This window comes from Triticum aestivum, chromosome 6B (assembly GCF_018294505.1).
Source record: "Triticum aestivum cultivar Chinese Spring chromosome 6B, IWGSC CS RefSeq v2.1, whole genome shotgun sequence".
In the NCBI taxonomy this organism is placed as follows: Eukaryota; Viridiplantae; Streptophyta; class Magnoliopsida; order Poales; family Poaceae; genus Triticum; species Triticum aestivum.
In genome coordinates this window covers 446,372,878-446,394,490 of record NC_057810.1, presented here as the reverse complement: position 1 = coordinate 446,394,490, position 21,613 = coordinate 446,372,878, and the positions used below count along the sequence as shown (strand labels likewise).

At 43.4% G+C, this 21,613-nt stretch overlaps 3 protein-coding genes across 3 annotated transcripts in view; 1 reads left to right on the top strand and 2 right to left on the bottom strand.

The window, feature by feature from the left end:
* LOC123137403 (CMP-sialic acid transporter 5) overlaps positions 1-8,175 on the top strand; it is an 11,198-nt gene extending 3,023 nt beyond the window's left edge. Inside the window, exons 8-16 of the mRNA XM_044557155.1 lie at positions 5,425-5,547; positions 5,676-5,750; positions 5,962-6,031; positions 6,441-6,548; positions 6,654-6,787; positions 6,870-6,946; positions 7,133-7,181; positions 7,268-7,334; positions 7,853-8,175. Coding sequence (XP_044413090.1) covers positions 5,425-5,547; positions 5,676-5,750; positions 5,962-6,031; positions 6,441-6,548; positions 6,654-6,787; positions 6,870-6,946; positions 7,133-7,181; positions 7,268-7,318 — 687 coding nt within the window. The 3' untranslated portion in view covers positions 7,319-7,334; positions 7,853-8,175. The remainder of the gene's footprint in view (positions 1-5,424; positions 5,548-5,675; positions 5,751-5,961; positions 6,032-6,440; positions 6,549-6,653; positions 6,788-6,869; positions 6,947-7,132; positions 7,182-7,267; positions 7,335-7,852) is intronic.
* Positions 8,176-11,406: 3,231 nt separating this feature from the next.
* LOC123137402 (uncharacterized) lies at positions 11,407-13,965 on the bottom strand. Its single transcript, XM_044557154.1, has 4 exons — positions 13,694-13,965; positions 13,549-13,621; positions 11,827-11,916; positions 11,407-11,685 (listed from the first exon to the last, which is right to left on the bottom strand). The coding sequence occupies exons 1-4, from the start codon at positions 13,853-13,855 to the stop codon at positions 11,621-11,623; spliced, it is 390 nt and encodes a 129-aa protein (XP_044413089.1). The 5' UTR covers positions 13,856-13,965; the 3' UTR covers positions 11,407-11,620.
* A 5,346-nt stretch (positions 13,966-19,311) lies between these two features.
* Positions 19,312-20,596, bottom strand: LOC123134218 (ergosterol biosynthetic protein 28-like). The gene is made up of 3 exons (XM_044553502.1): positions 20,367-20,596; positions 20,075-20,281; positions 19,312-19,550 (listed from the first exon to the last, which is right to left on the bottom strand). Exons 1-3 carry the CDS (start codon positions 20,509-20,511, stop codon positions 19,480-19,482), a joined length of 423 nt encoding a protein of 140 aa, XP_044409437.1. The 5' UTR covers positions 20,512-20,596; the 3' UTR covers positions 19,312-19,479.
* Between the last annotated feature and the right edge of the window lie 1,017 nt (positions 20,597-21,613).

Here is a 21,613-nt window from a genome sequence, read left to right as displayed (position 1 = left end):
TGGGGAGGTGAAATCTATGTTGAGCTCTAGTCTGTGCCTTCGTGAAGAAGTCTGCTAGCTGTAACTCGGAAGGTACATACTGAAGAGCAATAACATTATCCTGCACAGCAGCGCGCACATAAGAAGCATGAACACCAATATGCTTGGTAAGCTGATGCTTCATAGGGTCTCGCGCAATACTGTTGGCACATGTACTGTCGGACAAGAGGGTGGTAGGTGTAGTAATAGAAACGCCAAAATCCTCCAGTAACCATCGTAACCAAGTCACCTCTGCCGTCAAAAGAGCCATAGCTCTCAACTCAGCCTTTGCACTTGAACGGAAATTGTAGTCTGTTTCTTCGTCTTCCAGGCAATGAGAGAACCACCAAGAGAAACACAATAAGTAGAAAGTGAACGGCGATATGAAGGATCACTAGCCCACGCAACATCCGAATAGGCCTGGAGCTGTAATGAGCTAGAATGGGGAAAAAATAAACGATGAGAGATCGTGCCACGAAGATATCGTAGAACACGAAGAAGGTGACTAGTGAACTAAAGTGGGAGCGGAAACAAACTGGCTCAGAATATGGACAGGATATGAGATATCCGGACGAGTCATAGCAAAATAGACAAGACTCCCAACAAGATGACGATAACGCGTCGGATCAGACAAGAGCTCGCCATCAGAAGCGTGAAGGTTAACATTGAGCTCCATAGGAGTCTCAGCAGTGCGCTCATCACTAAGAGCTGCACGAGCAAGATCCTGGATATACTTTTCTTGGGAAATAGAAAAGCCATCGGAGGTGGAGGAAACCTCAATCCCAAGAAAGTAATGAAGAGGACCAAGATCAGACATAAGAAACTGCTCACTGAGACGGGCCTTAACAAAGGCAATGTACTCAGAATCGTCGCCAGTGATGATCATGTCATCAACATATAGAAGAAGAGTGCGACCACGAGCAGAAAGATGGACAAATAGCGCTGGATCATGAGCACTGGACGAAAAACCAGCTGCAGTGACCATAGAGGCAAACCGCTCAAACCAAGCACGGGGGCTAGTTTAAGGCCATATAGAGAGCGCCGAAGACGGCAAACCATGCCATCAGGAACTGAATACCCAGGTGGTGGCTGCATATAAACTTCCTCACGCAGCTCACCATTAAGAAAGGTATTCTTAACATCAAGCTGAGACACAGACCAGTGGCGTACAAAGGCCACAAAAGTGTGCGGACAGTGGTCATATGGACCACAGGAGCAAAAGTCTCATCGTAATCATGACCATGCTCCTGCTGAAAGCCGCGAGCCACAAGACGAGCTTTATAATGCTCAAGGGAACCATCAGAGCGAGTCTTAATCTTATAGACCCACTTACAAGTGATGGGACGAACATGGGGAGGAAGAGAAACCAGGTCACACGTGCCATTGCGCTCAAGGGCAGCAATCTCCTCTGCCATCGCAAACTGCCATTCAGGATGGACAGTAGCATCTCGATAAGAAGTCGGCTCAAGAACGGTCGAAAGACCATAGCGAGAAGGAGAATATCGGTCAGGGGGCGGTCAAGGCCGAGAACGAAGACCATAAGTCGGGTGAGAGGAGGAAGACAACACATCAGAAGTAGAGGGCACATCTGTAGACTTATCCACAACACGTGAACGACAAGTACAATGGAAAGGAAAGGAGGGAAGAGGTGGAATCACTGAAGGTGGGGACGAGGAATGTAGCGGTGATGAAGGTGGAGAAGGGGAAGGTATCGGTGATGAAGGTGGAGAGTCATGCGATGAGGGAGGAGGATAAACCGCAGGAGAGGACGGGGTCGGATCTGCAACAGCGGGACGAGGAGTAGGAATACTGGTCATAGAGGGTGGTGTATCAGAAAATGTAAGAAAGGAAATGTCCTCTGTAGAAAAAGCCGAGGAGGATGGACGCGGATAGAAGGGACGAGATTCATCAAAGGTCACATCCGGGGAAATACGCATCCGGCGACCGACAGGATCCCAACACTGATAGCCCTTATGCTCATCACTATATCCAAGAAAGACACACTCAAAAGACTGAGCGGTCAGTTTGGTGCGTTCACGAGGGGCAAGCAAAACATAGCAAACGCAACCAAACAAATGGAGCGCCGAATAATCAGGAGAACGACCAGAAAGACGCTCGAGAGGAATACCACCCTGTAGAACAGCAGAAGGCTGAATGTTGATGAGATAGGTGGAAGTGGTAACAGCCTCAACCCAGAAGTGAGGCGGGAGAGAGGCGGCAATCATCATTGCACGCGCCGTCTCAAGAAGGTGACGATGCTTGCGCTCAGTCACACCATTCTGAGCATGAGCACCAGGGCAAGAGAACTGAGTAAAAGAGTACCCTGCTCGACAAGAAATCCTCTCGGTGCATGGGAGATATACTCACCAGCTGAATTTGCGCGAAAAACACGAATAGGAGTGGAAAACTGGGTATGAACCATGGCAGCATTTTTTTTGTATATAGGTAAGGCCTCACTATGAGAAGACATGAAATAGATCCAAGTGTATCGAGAAAAATTGTCTATAAAGATAATATAGTAGCGATGACCCCCTTTTGAAGCGAAGGGAGTCGGACCCCAAACATCAGAGTGAACGAGATCAAAAGGACGCTCGGACACTGACTCATTGTGAAGATAGGGTAGCTGAATCTGCTTACCAAGCCTACAACCCAGACAATCTAGCGAAGCGTTACTGGAGACAGACCCCTGAACACCACGATGAACCAAAGACGAGAGACGAGAACCACATAAATGGCCAAGACGATGATGCCACTGCTGAAAAGAGCTGGTAGATGCAGCTATAGAGGCTGCGAGACTGGCGGCGGTGGCAGCGGAGGGAAGACGAAGCCAGTCAAGCTCCCATAGACCATCAGAGCGTTGAGGGCCAGCACCAAGCAGAGCGCCCGTGCGACGATCAACAGAACATGAATCAAAGTCGAGAATGACCCTACTAGAGTCAACAATCTGACCACCAAATATGAGCTGCATGGTAAGTCGAGGAACATGAGCGACAGAGGGAACATGAAATGAAGAAGTGCTAAGAGTGCCTCGACTAGCTACAGAGAGGGGAGGAGGCGGGGCCGCGGCGGTCTGGCCGGGAGGAGGCGGGGCCGGCGTCCCGATCGACCAGAAAGCAGGGCGGGCGTCCTGGGTGACTTGGATCAGAAAAGCAGCAGACGAGAGGGAGCAATGGCGGTGTATGTGCTTGGCAACGATCGATCTGACATAGATTGCTGCAGAGAGATAGATTCAGAGGAGATCCAGAGAAGAAGACTGGAAAAAAAAATACGATCGTCAGGCGAGTTGCAGCGCCGGAGAAAACCTAGGCTCGAATACCATGTTGAAATAGCAACTTGATCTTATTAGGAGGCCAAAGGCAGCATATATACAAGTACATGAGGATGCCAAAAGGCTAGAATGCAAAAGACCAAAAGTCATCACTAATATAACTCTAACAGTATCATAGTTACTAAGGCATCACCAAAGTGTCGTTTAGGCGTCGAGGCGGTCCTGGGTGGTGGTCATAGCCGTTTTGTGGCGTCCAAGGCATCGAGAAGACATGGTATAGTGTTGCCTGAGGCAAGGCAGGTGATGAGGATGCTTGTAGTGGGAGGATGGAAATATAGAGCAGGAAAATCTTTGAAGAGGGAAGTGAGATACATACATACAGTAGCTAAGAAAAAAAAGGGACCTGCAACCTTAGGTTGAGGGAAACAGTTCTGATGCTGAAGCCGCCTATCTGTTGTCTCCACTGGCTTGCTGCGCCGAGCCCTTGCCGCTGCCACCACATCTTGGCTCGTTACTTTTGCTCTGGCTGCAGATTGCCACTGCCGCTGATGTCACTGCATGTCGTAGTTGTCTTTGTCTCCGACGGTCTGATTATTGAGTTACAAGGTTGATGAGGAACAATAGAGAGAAGACCAAGAAAAAAATATAAGTCAAATCTGTTTGATTATTTCTAGATACTTCTACCCTAGTTTAGTATTTGTTTCTTTTCTTAACCCTAACTACTGTTTTCTAGAGTCTTCTAGCCATAGGTAGAATGTTGAATCTTAAGTAATGTTTTCTAGAGTGTTCTAGCTATAAGTAGAAGTTGAGATGTGAAGGGTTCCCAAAGCCCTGTAAATTAGAGCATGTTTGGTTCGTGACCTGGTCTCTGCACCAGACAAAAATAGATGCCTGGCCTGCGCCTGAAAAGCGGATGATTTTTGCCTGACCAGGCTGCCTGAGCTAGAAGGCGTTTGGTTTCCTCCCTGGGCGTGAAAGATTATTAAACTAGTACTATGCTGCGTCAGAGTTCTGTAATTACTCCGGCCCTTTGTTTGTATTCGCCAGGCACCTTGGTTTTTGTGTCCAGGCTTCCCTTCCCGGACGCCTCGTTCAGGCTAATTGTGTGCCTGCATATTGGCCAGGCTAATCACCCTTTTACATCCGTCCAGGCCGGGCTAGCAGAGAAAATACTAGGCCAGCAACCAAACAAGGTCCAGGCAGGATTCAGGGACTCCTCCAGGCCAGGCATCTTTGTGCAAGGACAACAACCAAACACACCCTTAGGTCTTCACCTCTAGTTTGTAACCAGACTTATGTACCCCGCTACCTATAATAGAACTTTGTGTTCGATCTAAGATCTTGGACTAGATCTTGTGCTCTATGAGTTTGTATTGAACTCCTGCTGCCATATTGGCCTATATTCGCCTCTAGAGTGATATCTAGGGCAGCACGTTGAAGTAGTTCCTTCAACACTAGTGCTATACACTTTGTAGCAGCAAGGTGGAGTTGTTCCTCCACATCCTTGTGCTGCTTCAGAGGTTGAACTTCAGGCATCATGGCTTGTATCCCCTCCTTTCACCTGCTTCCCTTGTTCTTGCAGCTGCATTTTGCAGCTGGCTCTTCAGGGCACACAGAGCAGGGTTGAGGTGGATTACGCTGTTGGGCTATGATTGCCATTTCAACCTTGCCTTTTTCATCCGGGACACCATTTTATCATCTAATTTTTACTGTACAAGATAGGAATGTCATGTCTTTGGTGCCTAGTAGGTGCTATAGTGACCAGTCAAAGCTATTTACAAGAAAGGATTTTTCATCCCAAATTCCTTTGACAAAGTTAGCAGTGGAAAGCTCTGCTAACTGTTTCAGCTTCAGCCTCCTTTGATAGTTGTGCATATCCCAAATAAACTAGGCACAGGCTATGCCTTGCCGTGATCCCTCAGCCTAGCATGATAGCCATGGTTATGTGGTTGATTTATTGGCTAAAGCCATGCATTTCTTACAAATGGTTGGGAAATGAGGAGTGATAGTGGAATTTTCATATATCTAAGCATATCTGAGCATAGTGACTAAGGAGAAGGTACATGGAAAGTGCCATAAAAGTTCTGACTCTCAGCAATGTTAACTTCTCCCTTGCTTCTTGTTTCAAATGTTGGCAGTGGGAAGCTCTTGCTCTATTACTTATTGGGATCAGCATCAATCAACTTCGAACTGCACCTGCGGGCGATACGGCATTCGGTCTTCCTATCACTGCTATCGCATACATCTATACACTGATTTTTGTAAGTTGCTGTCAGGGCCATCTGGTTCTTTAGTTTTTTCCTTTGTTCTTTCACTTGTTTTTATAAGCTGTCGCAACAGGCAGCGAGCTTAAAGTTGCTGTATATTCAGTTGAAACTGTGAATTGTAGGTAACTGTTCCATCACTAGCTTCTGTCTACAACGAGTATGCAATGAAAAGTCAAGATACTAGTATTTATCTTCAGGTACTTCCTTAAATTTGACTATAATCTGTTCAGAATTATTAGGGAGTAACTGCCATTTTTTTTAATTCTATCGAACTATATGGTTATTTTATGGCATTTCTCTTATACTTCTCCAAATTCCTGTCGTAAGGCATGGGCTCATTCTTGTCTCCATCTCTGTGATTGTTTTGCCCTTTTATCTAATTGGATGTTCTTTTGATATACTTCACAGAATTTATTTCTGTATGGATATGGTGCAATATTCAACTTCCTCGGCATCCTTGGGACGGCCTTATTCCAAGGTATGCACCTTTGTTGAATGCCCAGTATTTTTATGCTAGGTGGATAGTAAGTACTTCATGTTATACGGGCAGGGAGTTTGTATTATATTATCATCCTTAGTGCTTTCTTAGTTGTGCAATCCAGGGATGGGAGTCGGGTATTACTTATTCTTAGGAGCTGTCAAAACGAAGGAGTGTTCCTGGTTGGTTCAGAATTTGAAGTATGATTATTTTTTACTAAACCTTGAGGCCAGATATGAGCATTTATCTTTAATTGTTTATCAATGACCACTGTCAGATCCCAGAGCAAAATGGATAGCCATGTTCTTTCTTGTCCTGTCATGTCCAAAGCATCTGTTCATGAAATGTCATAATGCTACTTAAGTGTTGGTGCAGCACATGTTTCTGGTGTAATCATGTCTTCTTACAGGGCCCGAGAATTTTAATATCCTTCAAGGGCATTCAAGGGCTACGATGTTTCTCATATGTAACAATGCTGCGCAAGGCATTCTTTCTTCATTCTTCTTCAAGTATGCAGGTAAATGTTCTACCTTCGAGTCTTTCTTTTGTACATTGTGTTTGTTCTTATCTATTTCTTCTATAATTTCTCCTCATTAAATGATCAATTGAAATTATCCTGCAGATACAATTTTGAAGAAGTATTCCTCAACTGTTGCCACAATTTTTACTGGTCTAGCCTCTGCTGCTTTTCTGGGACATACCTTGACTATTAACTTTCTCCTGGGCATATCAGTGGTGTTTATTTCAATGCATCAGGTATCCTTACCTATTTCTTAACTTAATTTTATTTAGCCAACCTTCTTCCTCTTCCATTTGTGTAACTTCTATTTGTTCTCAGTTCTTCTCACCTATAGCTAAAGTCAAAGACGACAAACCAGGTGAATTATTGGAGTTGCAAGATACACAGAATCATCGGTAAGTTTCTATCCTTTCAAATGGTCGGAGTATGAATTTTGATCACTTTGTCTGACTTGTTTTATACTGAATCCTTGATTCCTTGATAACTTTGATACACACACATGAATAATTACTTATGCTGTTATGATCATAAACTGATTTCTAAGTATTTTTTTGACTTGTATGATGCCTATTACATCACAGGTCATCTGATTCTTCTTTTGTAAATATGACTGCTGGTGCTGCTGAGGACGTAAGCTACTTTTCTTGCTTCAAGAATAATAGAAACATCATTTACATTGCGGACACTCACATTTTAAGTTGCTCATGTCATTTCAGGCTAGCCATCAGCTTGGAACTGATGAGAGGCAACCACTTTTGCCAATTTGAAACGTATATTTTGTAGGTATGAATGGCTTACCTTATCCAGAATTTCTATAAGAATGTTTGCTCATGTTACATGCCTTGCTTTCTCTATTTAGCATATCTTTTCTGTCCATATGCGTACGCTCATGATATTTGAATTACGAACCAAATTCTAAATAAATAAGCATACGTCTCTGCGCCTACAAACTTGTGGGTATGTATCTGTATTATTTGAGGAAAATATCTGCAGACATGTGTATGATAAAAGAAATAGTGGTATCAAACAGGAGTTGCATGATCCAAACAGAAATTCTCATTGTTTCGGAGAATAAGTTTCAAGATTAAAACGATATGTGTAGTTGTGCATATAGGCCACACTTGGTTTGATGTGGGCCCCACAATTATATTTTGGTTTTGAACGAAGGAAATTGTAGAAGTAACTTGAGCCTGCGTAGGTTCCATCTGTAACTCACCAATCCAGAATTAAGTTTGTGAAGAAGCCAGGTTGCTAAGAATACTAACTAGCTCACTGCCTTTGAACTCCTTGTTTTTCTGCAGGTAGGATAGAAGAGTTGGGGGACAGCAGATTTTGTGTAGTGCTGCGAGTGAAATAAACTACTGTACACTGTTAAGGCAAAGACAGAAGTTACAAATGTGTTGCCCTTTTCCATTTCATTCTTTTGGAGGGGGGTGCGTGACCAGGTGGCGCATGATAACTTGGATAGTAAGCATAATCTCCACAGGAAGTCCCCAATACGATACACATAGAAATTCATTTTTCCTTGGAGCCTGTTGCGTACAGTCAAATAGTATACTGAGGTATTCTTTTGTACGGAATTTTTGAGCTACCGATCATTATAACAATTCGTTATTACTTGGTTCTTCTGGTGCTTATGGTGATCGTTTGAATCCTTTTTTTTTATGTGTGTTGTAAGAGGTTGAAGTCGATCTTCGTAAAATAGCACTGTTTCATGTTTGAACCTAAGAACTGTTGTTACTCAGGAGGGCAGGAAGACAGAATTACTCCCTCCGATCCATATTAATTGTTGCTGATTTAATACAAAATATTAGTTGTTGCTGTTTTACAAGTGGTTCTCAATCTAGGACTTATCTTCTGTGCGTTGGATGGCTTTGCTTTAATGTCAGTAGCCAAAAGTCCCTCTTACAGATCATGAACCCAACCTTGAAAATGAGGTGCAGTTTGTTTGAAGATTTTTTCATTTTTAGTAGACCAAATGCTCCAGCAGCCCATTAAGATGATATCCAGTGCAATTTCTCTAGGAAGCACAACCATAGATAAGCAGATTTCATCATAGCAGGAAATGCCTCTGGTCTGGGAAAAGGAATAATGTGACTCCAGCATCTGTCAGCAAATGGACGGTCCCAAAAGAGGTGCAAAAGGATTTTCTTCATGTGCTCATTACACAGAACACAATTATAGTTGTAAGAAACATGGTTTTCCTTCAAAAGTCATCCTCTGCTCCTGAGCTCAAATGAGCTTGGGATAAACAGTAAAATGATAAAAAAGAAAACAAATTTAAAAAAATCTGAATTTATTTTGTGCAAACATTGACAAAAGTTTTACGTGCTCGCAAAATTTCATGTTGAAAAGACATTTTTAGAAGTCATGAAAAAAAAATCAGCACTCCAAAATGCTTTCGAAAATAACATTTTGGAACACCAATTTTGTTTCTTTTTGCCGCGGCTTTCAAAAATGTGATTTCAAGATGATGAAATTTTGTGAGCACGTAAAACTTTTGTTAGTGCCTATACCTTTGAATTTTACTGTTCACCCAAACTTATTTAAGCTCGGGCTCAGAAACTCCATATCCGGTTTTTCTTTTCAGAAGATTCCTGAAGCTAGAAGATCTATGCATCAGCCGAGAAGAACACTTCCAAAGTTCTAAGACCAATCATGATTTTATACATCTTCATAGAAGAATAAACACTAGAATTCCAGGGGTAGGTTCACTTATGCCAACTCCAATGCGCGATCACAAACGGACGTCTGTTTTGTCCAGATTATATTCATTTGGGTCAGCTGTGGGCACGTTGTCCCGTCGGACTTGTTCAAATATGGCTGTTGTGCCCAACCACGGATGCAGTTCATCCATCCGCCAGAATCATTGCTACAAAAATAAAAACTGAAATTAGGACCTGTGGCTATAGTCATGCCAGCACACATAGTTCATGCCAACTAGAGTGCCATCCTACAAAAAAAACGCCCCGAGTTCATGCCGGCACACTTGCCAACGCTCAAAAAACGACCATTCGCGGGCCCTAGTTCAGGCTGGCACACAAGTCGGCATGCAAAATGATGGCGCTCTCGGCCATAGCTCAATCATCAAGCTCGAGCAATTCCTTTTTGCTTCTTCTCGAACCATGGCCTTCTCCTCGGGGACACTTTGCTCAAGTCCACCTTCATGATCTCCATCTCCTTCGCCCGAAAGCGAGCGCCACCTCTTTTGCTTTGGTCTTCGCTTTGGTCGCTTCAATCTTGAGCTTCTTCGTTTGGACGCCCTCTTCCATCTCGAGTTTCTTCGCGTGGACGTTCGCGGCGACTCTACTTGTGGAGGACGAACATCCGACGAGATGGTGCTCGTTGCGACCATGGCGGCGGGGTAAAAATGGTCAGGTGGGGTGACTGAACCCTAGGAGGGGGAGGGCCTGCCGCGTGGCCTTGGTGACGATGGCCTCGTTCTCTTGGGCGGAGGCCTTCTATTGCATGACAACGACTTTCCTCTCCACATCTCTGGCCCTCCAGCCGGCCCTCTTCGCTAATTCTTGGGAAAGCTCCTTCGGCGTGAGCACCTTCTTGGGCTTCTTCTTCTATTGCATGACAACGACTTTCCTCTCCACATCTCTGGCCCTCCGACCGACCTTCTTCGCCGATTCTTGGGAAAGCTCCTTCAGGCACACGGGGCAGGCGGCAATGGCGGCCGGGATGGCGGCGGCGGCAGGGCCATGGCGGGTGGCAGAAGGGTGGGATGGTTTTTGGGAGGGAATGGGGAAAATGGGGAGGAAGTGCCCCTGACTGGCGGGCCAAGGGGAGGACAAGGGCGGGTGTCCCGCACTCCGCAACCTGTCCGTTTCGACGCAAACCGTACCCAAATTTGGGCCTGAAATGTGTCGCAGACGAATGAAAAACAGACACCCGTCCATTTGCGTTCGCGCGTTGGGCCACGCTTCTGTCTGTTTCAACCCAAACGGACAGGGTCGGACCAAATGCGGCCACGCATTGGATTTAACCTTATCCATGCCATCACCATCTCGTTGAGTTCTGTCCTGAATGGTAGTGGTTAGAAGAATGAATTGCCGATGAAATTGAGTGACATAGGCCTATGAAACAAGTCTTCCAGGTTTTCCAAAGCCAAAACTGCTGAAAAGAAATCTCAGTGTTATTGCAAAAGGAGTGAAGATAAGGTATGCATCCTGAAGCCTTTGGTCAAGCCATTATCAGTCCAAAAAAGGGTGGAATTGCCACAACTAGGTGCACAGATAGCATGCTCTTTGTAGATAGGCAACGGTTTGAGAACAACTTTCCACCAAAAGGAACCCAAAGTTTTGTTACTAGGAAGACAATTTGGGTAGTAGGTTTCCCAGATAATGTTGACCCAAGGGGTGTCCACTCCGTTGAAGAACTTGTGCAAATATTTCATCAGAAGACCTTGATTGTAAATGGTGATATCTAAAATACCAAGTCCCCCATGGGATTTAGGCAAACAAGCTTTATCTCAAGAAATCAGAGTCGCTTCTTTCTCCTCAGATCCATACTTTCTTCAGAAGCAATGTTTCAAGTATTTGTTGATCTGATGGACCACAGTCATAGGGACAGAGAGGGTGGGCAGCAGCCCGGTAGGGGATTTCAGTTGGCTGAGGATGTCGGAGTCCTACATGTCATAGGTCCGGACACCCACAAACGTCCGGACGTCTGCAGCGTTTTGAGGGTGTGTTGGAGATGCCCTTAACTTGTGTGCCTAAGTTGCGGGTTGAGTAAAACAAGACTTCAATTCCGTTAGCGGTATGCAGTCATCGTAGTAGCCATATCTGACATATAGAGTAGAGTATGCAACATTGATCTCCAATTCAGTTGGATTCGACAAACCACAGCAGACACAGCTAGGTGGGCAATTTAGCTGAGCCCAATTCAAACCAAACCAAACCAAGATCTTGACAAAATGGTATCAGGAAGAAAACCGTGTATTCAACTACTTAAAAAAGATGTCTGAATTCCGTACACCAAGTTAATGCACAAGCTCTAGTACTGATAGCCCTTGCTTGTGCCCCATAAACGTTCATATTACGATACTGCTTCACTCTTAACAGTCACTCTACCATGGCATCAGCCTTTTCCTTCGTTGGCGGCTTCACATTTTTGGCTTTCTTTCTACCTGTGGAATGAAGCTCAGTGAATCTTTCAACCAGACAAACACAGAATAGGAGTAAACTTCTCAGTCAATTCAAAGATAGAAAATGGGAGCAACATATCGGTGTCTGATGTATCAAATTACTTGAATATCAGAATAACTAACCTTTGCCTTTCAATCTTTTGATCTGTATTCTTGAGTTTTTCTTCACATTAAACTTCATCTGAGACTTGTCCTTTGCAGTTTCCGAAGATGCTGCATGTTAAAGTACAAAGGTAAGCAATAGCACTGCAATGATGAGCGACGTGCACACACATGCACACACACAAATAAGTGATGGCAGCACACAGAGGAATGAAGTGACAAAACAAATATATGCAGAAATGACATCAAACAACACACTGAAACATTTAACCAGAAATAAATAAATGGAAGACAACATAGTTCCCTCCATAAGCAGCAGAAAGAAATAGGTCCATCGGCACTCATGCTTGGTCATGAACGCGTCCCAGTTAAAAACAAATACATCATTATGTTGCAAAATCAAGGGCATAATACAAAATGATAACGGGCACGAGTGGCACATATAAATAGTCCTGTCCTAGCTACTTTCTCAAAATGTACACTGTTTTTTGCTTTTACGATCATGCATCATAATATACTAGAAACAAAACTACACATATAAATGAAATACTACTACAGGAATAGCAATACTGGATGCTTTATCTACTATTTTTTTCATCTCATGATAATCCACGGCAATGCTATTTGGTATGGCAATTTTCTAAACATGACTGTTTTTGTTTAAATTACCTCAATGGGTACCAAGCATAGATGACACTTCTCAAATGGTTATCATGGCTTGGTAACTATAGCATTCAACAACATAGAGTTATGACACTGATTCTCGTTTCTTCTTGAAGTACAGTTATAACTAGGCAAACTAGCTAGCTGGACTAAACTAGTCGGAACTTGCATGAGAAGGTTATATGCAGCTCCACCATCACAAAAATCTATCAAGAGCAAAATACCAGTCTTTCTTCACAAATGAAGAATACAATCTTTGGCAGAGAAAAGGAACCTAGGAACTAGAATAAAGTAGACGATGCCATTGAAGCTGTAAAGAAGAGAGGTAAATGACACTACATACATATGAACTTTATCACTACCATCTGGGCACCAGCGTATATTCAATTAATATAAATATAGATGGGTACCATCGGTCCATCACTAGTTCTTTTTTTTTGTGGCACTCCACCACTAATTCAGACATCTTCATACTGAAGCATACCTTGCTTTGGTTATAGCTCAGAGAATCAAAACAGATATGCATATATACCAACCAAGAAACAAACATTTCAACACCAAGCAAACCTAGGAAACAAACTCAGAATGTGTTACCCTAAGCCTTAGCATCCTATCTGCAACACCAAATTTAACTGGTAGGTAACTGTTTAAACTACGTGTACCATTAATTTATGCCACTAGTAGACTGACAACCATTATATCATATCAGTCTAATCAGTAATCAGAGCTTAAAATGTCGAGATGAACATTACAGACAACATCAAAGCAAGCATCAGCAACATCACCAATGTTACGATTACCATGAATGGTCCAACTGAACCTAAAAGATACGCACAACACATGACTCACCAACAAATTCCATATATAACTTAAATAATGGACGACCATGTGGCAACGCAATGCAAAAGCACTACGACCAAGGGAATGCAACACATCTAGAGCAAATGGGCAAACCTCCCGAATCACTAGTAAACCAAATTCTCGTGCAAATTACGCAAGTACCCTACCTACAGACAAATAAACAAACTGGCTAATCTCCTCCATTCGGCTCGAAATAATCAAGCAAACCGAGAGCTGTACCTTCAGCAGAGACCATATCGACGTCGCCCATGTTATTCTCCAGCGCCTTAACCATCACAGCCTCCTTCTGATCCTGCACCAAACAAGCATCAGAGAGCCACCAGGGAAATCAGTAGGTGGGGAGGCGGAAGGGGATAGAACCTACCCGGTTGAGGCGGCGCAGGAGCTTGCGCTTGCGCTTGCCAGAAATGGCGATGGGCGCGTTGTGGTGCTTAAGCTTGCCGGAGTTGGGATCCCCATGGGCGCGGCGCTTGCGGTCATGGCTGGACTCGCGCTTGCTCTTCTGCACCACGTTGTACTTGGCCATGGCGGCGGGTGGGTCTCGGCAACCGCGGAAGAGGAGGAGAGGAAGCCGACCGAACCCTTCCGCCCCGGCCTTTAACCCTTCCCTACTGCTGGAGATTCGCGCAGGCAAACGTGTCTGCTCGGCCGCTTTAAGATTCGTGCCACTAGGGCACGCCTGCCCAAAGCTACTTGTGACATATTTTTTTCTACTTTCTTCTTATTTTGCGAGGGTGCTACTTGTGGGCCTTTACTATTTGACGCTCCAGGCGCCTGTTATAGTTCTTTTCGCAAATGGGCGCCTGAAACAGGGCACCCTACTCTAGCTTCGGACTCGCTGAAGTGGCGAGTGCGCTGGGCCGGCCCCTGAGCGCGGGAAGCCACAGCATTATTTTTTCCTTTTATTTTTGTACTTTTATTTATAATTTATATTATTTTATATATATATATATATTAAAAACAATTTTAGAAAATATATTGAACAAGTATTTCAAATATGCTGAACAACTATTTAAAAAATGTTGAACATGTACTTTAAAAACTATTGATCATGTATAGTTAAACAAGTATTTGAAAAACAGTTGATCATGTATTTAAAATGTTGAACAAGTATTTAAAAAATGTTGAACGGGTTTTTGAAAAATGTTGAACATGTATTTGCAAAATATTGATCATGTATATAAGAATGTAGAATAAAAAACAAGAAAAACAAAGAAAAGGCAAAAAAGTGAAAACAATGAAACAAAATAAGCCTAAGGAAAAAAGGAAATAAAAAACTAAAGAAACAAGTGAATAAACAATGAAAAATAGAGAAGAAAAATTCGAACAAAGAACAAAAAAAATAGAAAACCCTATAAAAGAACAAAAAGAAAAAAAATAGAAACAACATGAAAACCATGGAAAAACCGACGTCATTTGCGTGAAGTACACACCGTGCCAACAACTTATCGTGAGACATAGGCGCAGTGGCGCTAGCCTTCTCCTAGGGGACCGGAGATCGATCCCCGTTTCTCCCCTTCCCTTTTTTGTTTAACTGTGCGCGAAAATGCACCAGGCCAACTACTCTACACCCTTTAGCGAGTTTCCTGCGGACTCGCTTAATGCGAGAAATAGTCAGCGCGCTTGAAATGCACCCCCTCCGCTGCGAGCTGGGCTGGCCCATGTATCAAGAAGTGCGCCACTGGAGTTCGAACTCGCAATCTCCTCCTTTGGCACCAACAACAATAACCACTACACCATCGACCAACTAGTGCTTTTTAACTTGTTTTTCTATAATTGTTCTCTTTAGTAGCAGGAATGCTCTGATTTTGGGAAGCTTTTTTCCCAGTTCGCTGGTCATTTTCAAGGTTTTCTTTTTTCTTTTTATTTTATTTTTTAAATGCACAGTTTTCATTTGTTTTTTAAATCAATGATTTTCATTTTTGTGTTTAAAAAATATGAACCTTTTCATTTCAATTAAACTTTAATTTGATGGGCTTTTTTCAAATTTGATGATTTTTTTTATAATTTGATGATTTTTTTAAAAATTCGATCAATTTTATTTTCAATTTCAATGAACTTTTATCAAATTCAATGAACCTTTTTCCAAGTTTGATGAACTTTTTCCAAATTTGAAGAACTTTTTCCAAGTCCAATGAACTTTTTTCAAAATCCGATGAACTTTTTTTTCAAATTTGTTAACTGTTTTTGAAAACTTCATCCACATTTTTGAGTTCTTGAATTTTTTTTCTTCTTTTTCCATAATTCAACGATTGATGGGTCAACTGCAACTAGTGAGTAGCAGGCAAGCGATCAACACACCGAAATGACGTGACCAGTCAGGAACGTGTCCCCGTTTTGGGTCAGGCCCAAGAGCGCGGCTGCGTGGGCGTCGGAACCCCTAATTTTTTGGCGCTGACTAGGAGCTCCCCTAGTTATGACCCTTAACTTTCTATGGTATACAGAGCAAAAGTTGGAGGCCTCGTTTGGTTTGGGAGATTTTCATAGAAAACATGAAAATGTGATTCCAGAGGAATTTTTTTTGTATATGCATTTGATTTGTAGGAAACGAGTATAGGAATTTCTTAGGAATACTACCCATTTTCTATGTTTTTTGAGGAAACTATACATCCACTCAAACTTTATTTTTTGCCTAGGAACGAGACAATGCAATTCCTAATGATGGCAAGTGCCATCCTATAACATTCCTATACTACCTCTAATTTCTTCATTTTAATTCTTGCAAACCGAATGAGCCCGAAGTGATCCGTTTGTTCCGTTCTTAGATTCAGATTTGTAGTCTGGCTTCGGATTTGGGGACGATCAAGATAGCTCTTCACGGCATGACTGAGACTATTCTTAGTAGTGAAGGAAATATGCCCTAGAGGCAACAATAAATTGTTATTTTATATTTTCTTATATCATGATAAATGTTTATTATTCATGCTAGAATTGTATTAACCGGAAACTTGATACATGTGTGGATACATAGACAAAACACCCTGTCCCTAGTAAGCCTCTACTAGACTAGCTCATTAGTCAAAGATGGTTAAGTTTCCTAACCATAGACATGTGTTGTCATTTGATGAACGGGATCACATCATTAGAATAATGATGTGATGGACAAGACCCATCCGTTAGCTTAGCATATTGATCATTCAGTTTTATTGCTAAAGCTTTCTTCATGTCAAATACATATTCCTTCGACTATGAGATTATGCAACTCCCAGATACTGGAGGAATACCTTGTGTGCTATCAGACGTCACAACGTAACTAGGTGATTATAAAGATACTCTACAGGTATCTCCGAAGGTGTTTGTTGGGTTGGCATAGATCGAGATTAGGATTTGTCACTCAGAGTAGCGAAGAGGTATCTGTGGGCCCTCTCGGTAATACACATCATAAGAAGCCTCGCAAGTAAAGTGACTTATGAGTTAGTTGCGGGATGATGTATTACGGAACGAGTAAAAAGACTTGCTGGTAACGAGATTGAACTAGGTATGAAGATACCGACGATCGAATCTCGGGCAAGTAACATACTGATGGACAAAGGGAATAATGTATGTTGTCATAACGGTTCGACTGATAAAAGATCTTCGTAGAATATGTAGAAGCCAATATGAGTATCCAGGTTCCGCTATTGGTTATTGACCGGAGAGGTGTCTCGGTCATGTCTACATAGTTTTCGAACCCATAGGGTCCGCACGCTTAACGTTCGATGACGACTTTGTATTATATGAGTTATGTGATTTGGTGATCGAATGTTGTTCGGAGTCCTGGATGAGATCACCGACATGAGGAGGAGTCTCGAAATGGTCGAGAGGTAAGGATTGATATATAGGACGATAGTATTCGGACACCGAAAGTGTTCCGGAGGGTATTGGGTACTTATGGGTCACCGGAAGGTGTTTACCCCCGGCAATCCTATGGGCCATATGGGCCGTGTGAAGGAACACACCAGCCCACAAGGGGCCGGTGAGTCCAATAAGGCTATAGGAGGAGGAGAAGGAAAGGGGGGAAGGGCAAGGAAAGTGTGGATTATGATTCCCACTTCCTTCCCTCACCCCCCCTCTTTCCTTCCCCTTTATGCATACATGGAAGGGGGGCGCAGGGTAAGGCAGGGCCCCTAGGGGGCGGCGGCCAACCCTAGGACGCCACTGGCTGCCTCTCCTCCCCTCCCACCTATATATATGTGGGGAGGGGGCGCCTCACAAGCACACAAGATCAATTGTTAGCCGTGTGCGGCGCCCCCCTTCACAGTTTACGGCTCCGGTCATATCTTTGTAGTGCTTAGGCGAAGCCCTGCATGGATCACTTCATCATCACCGTCATTACGCCATCATGCTGATGGAACTCTCCCTCGACACTTTGCTGGATCAAGAGTTCAAGGGACGTCATTGAGTTGAACATGTGCAGAACTCGAAGGTGCCGTACGTTCGGTGCTTGATCGGTCAGAACGAAAAGAAGTTCGACTACATCAACCGCGTTGTCAAACGCTTCGCTTTCGGTCGACGAGGGCACGTTGACACACTCTCCCCCTCTCGTTGCTATGCATCTCCTAGATAGATCTTGCGTGAGCATAGGAAAGTTTTTGAAATTGCATGCTACATTTTCCAACAAGTGGAAGTAACATAGATCATAACATGTATGTCACGTGGGTATTTTTTTTGATGTGGCGAGTACTTAAAGGCGCGAGAGGTAAATGAAGTAACATAATATGATACCATCACATATAACTTCCTAATGAAAAATCAGTTTATAAAATAATAAATGAAGGTGAAAATGCATAAGAGCTCTTAGCTGCCATGCACCCTATATGAATGGTGAAAATAAAAAATCTAGAAAAAAGTTGGACGCGGAGGAATTGATCCCGGGCACCAGTGATCCCGGATGAACAGTAAAATCCGAAAAAATAGTAAAAAAATTCAAAAAAATCTGAATTTTTTTGTCAAGAAACTTTGATGTTTTTTCTACATGCGTGCCAATTTTCGTGATGAAATGACATTTGTGGAGGTGTCAGCAAAAAAAACAAAATCATGCTCCAAAAAAACTGTTTTTGGAAGCATTTTGGAGCATCGATTTTGTTTTTTTTGCTGAGACCTGCATGAATGTCATTTTGTCATGAAAATTTGTACGCATGTGAAAAATATGTCAATGTTTGTTGCCAAAAAAATTCAGATTTTTTTGAACTTTTTAAATATTTTTTTGTTTGTACTGTAGCAAAGGGTGCCTGTGAGCTCGAGCTCACAATAGCACTTTCAAAAAAAGTTAAACTTTTCTGAAATTTTGGGGTATCGAACCTGGTCGTTCATTCTACTCACATATGAAGTTACGATAAGAAATTACATTCGTGATATTCTTAGTGAAGAAAATACAGTCTGACTTACGATTCATTCAAACAGTGTTTTTAAAGAATCAAATATTTTGTCTTTTTTGCCTATAATACCACAGATGTCCTTTCTCCGCGAAACTTGAAAGTAGACTGGTCGACCAGGTTTGATACCCCAAAAATTTATTTTTTTTATTTTTTCCTAGTATTGTTTTTCAAACTTTACTATTTATATAGGGTGCATGGCAGCCGAGAGTTCCTATTTCGTGTCCTAAATGAAGGTCTATATGCTACCAGACATACCCTGTCTGGTTAAAAAGTCCTAGGACTTTTCTTAGTCCTAACTAAAAAGTCCCTAGTCCCTACCTGTTTGGTTCCAGGGACTAAACATGGGCTAGAGGTTATTAAATGACATGCTAAAAGACCATGTTACCCCTAATAATGAACTAATAGTAATAAGGTGCGATGCGGGGCAGGACAACTGTTGGAAAAAGTCCCCAAAAGACTCTCCTTCAGGGTCTTTTTTTTTAGTCCCAAATGCCCACTTTTAGTCCCTAGAAGTCCCTTCTGTTTGGTTTAGATGAGACTAAAAAAGACTTTTTTTAATCCATACATCAAAAAGTCCGTATAAACAAACACCCTCTTATACATAAAGTAGAGCTGGCATAACATGAGATCATTAAACAATGTCGATACTCTTTCTTTAATAGTTTCATGGATGGAATAATATAGGGTACACTTGACAAAAGTAAACAAAAGGGTATTTGCGGCGAAATTTATTCCATTCATTGGCAAGTTCCGAAGGCCCCATCAAATGAGGAGCGGTAACAGTGGAACAAGCTCATGACCGCTTTGTAGCACGGTAGCCAAGAGTGTTTCTCCAACGGACGACCGTCCAGATGATCGATGGGACTGCAACCATGAGAGATCAAACAGTTATTACTGCTGAAAAAATAGAACTGTACTACTTGTCAAAGATGTTGTACTCCTATGTTCACTTTTATAAGTTATTTCAGACAACTAAAAATATACTGTTTTGCATGCTGTTTGAAATGTTTTTAAAGCCTTATAAAAATGAACCGAGGGTTAGGTTGTTATGAATAGTAATAGTATTAGGTACTCCCCATGTGTCATGATGTAGTCCATATATTCTTTTGAAATCAAACTTAGTAAAGGTTTGATCAAATTAATAAAAATGCCAGTAGCACTAATATTAAATAAATACAGCATAAACATATCTCACAGTGCATCTAATGATATTTATTTAAATTTATAGGCGCAGATATTTTTTCTATAAGCTCAATCAAATTTTCTAAAAGTCAATAAGAACTACATCCATGCAAGCGATTAACTGATTTAGTGTAACCAGCTACTGGTATCTATCTAGATAATAGTACACCGCACTGTAATCATTAGCGCAGAGTCCATTCAGTCACCTGCAAAGAAGCCGAGCGTGCCGAGGCTTGCTGCGGTGATGGTACGGTACAGCACGTATTCCACGATGAAATGTCCATATGCATAGACGAATGATAGGAAACTTGCGGCGCAGAGCGGCTTGTTCTCGAGGTTGAAGGCGCAGAGGAAGCAGAGGGTGCACGACAGCATCGTCCACACCCCAACGGTACGCGCATGCACATCAGTCACTGCACGTAGGCATGCTTGTTAGCAAGGCTATATACGTATGCAGGAAGATGAGATCGATCGAGGATAGAAGATGACTGGGCGCACCGTGCGTGTTGGAGTAGGTGCCGGAGCGGACCGCCCAGGCGTCGAAGAAGCCGGACCAGGCGAAGACGAGGCAGACGGCGCCGACCACCACGAGCCACCACCCGAGCGCCGGTAGCGCGGCCAACTTCCGCCCGGTGGCACCCATGCCTTTGCGTGCGGCGCACCACAGGTGCGAGAGACGTATGGAAGTTGGAGGGAAGGATTGGAATGATCAAAGCAGCTTGAGGTTCAGACCAGAGGGGAGAGTCGAGTGTGTTTTATTGCCGCTTGAGGCGTCGCTAGCCTGGTGTTTTTTTTTCTAAAGCGAGGCTTCACTTTTTTTTTTCAAGGAAGAGAGGCTTCGCTTGAGTACTTCCCAATGGGCATTGGAAAATGTTATTTCCCGCGAAAATTCCCAAAATGCCACTGTAATCATCAGACCAGAATATTCGTATATTTTACTATTTGACGGTCTCTACAGTCAAGCGCAAGGTTTAGACCATTCAAACCAGGAATTAAATTCTGCTATAACCGTAGTAGCTAGTAGGCCACTATGCTCCAAATACAATGAACCCAAATACTACTCTCTTTGGATAGCTGTTGATACCGAAAGAATATCTCCCAATAACTTCCGACGTTGCGAGCCGAGTCACCCTGTGAACGTCCTTTGGCCCCTCCCGTGCTGTTTCACTTGCGCGAGGCCTGCGCCCGGCTCGGGGCTGGCCATGTGTGTTGTGAGCAGCTTCCCTGTCCGTTTTTTTTTCAAAACGAAGACAATTTTTTTTACCTCATTCACTAAATAAGACAAGAGATTTAGGGTGTTAAAGAGACCACACTCACGACATGGCAACTACTCCACGCAGAACAATACACCCCAGTTGAAGTCACACTCCTCGTCGGTCCACAACCCCTGCCCCTGCCCAAGCCCGCTCCGCGCCGCGGCGGCCACCCTCTGCGCCCTCCTCCCCACCCCTCGCGGCGGCATGGGGGCGCCGCGCTTCCCTCGGCCCGGATCCAGCTGCGGCTCCGCTGTCTTGGCCTCGCCCCCTGGTCCGAAGACGGCACCTCCACCCCTCCGCACGCCCCGTAGCTGTGGCGCCTCCCCTGCCCCAGATCCTGCATTCCAGCCACGAATCCTGCTTCGTGGTGAATGTTCAGCAGCCGCGGATGCAGTTATTGGGCCGGATCTTGCGGAGCTGCCGGCTCAGCGCCTTAAATCCATCATCGTCGACCCTGCTGCAGATCTTGTGGATCTTGAGATGACCCCC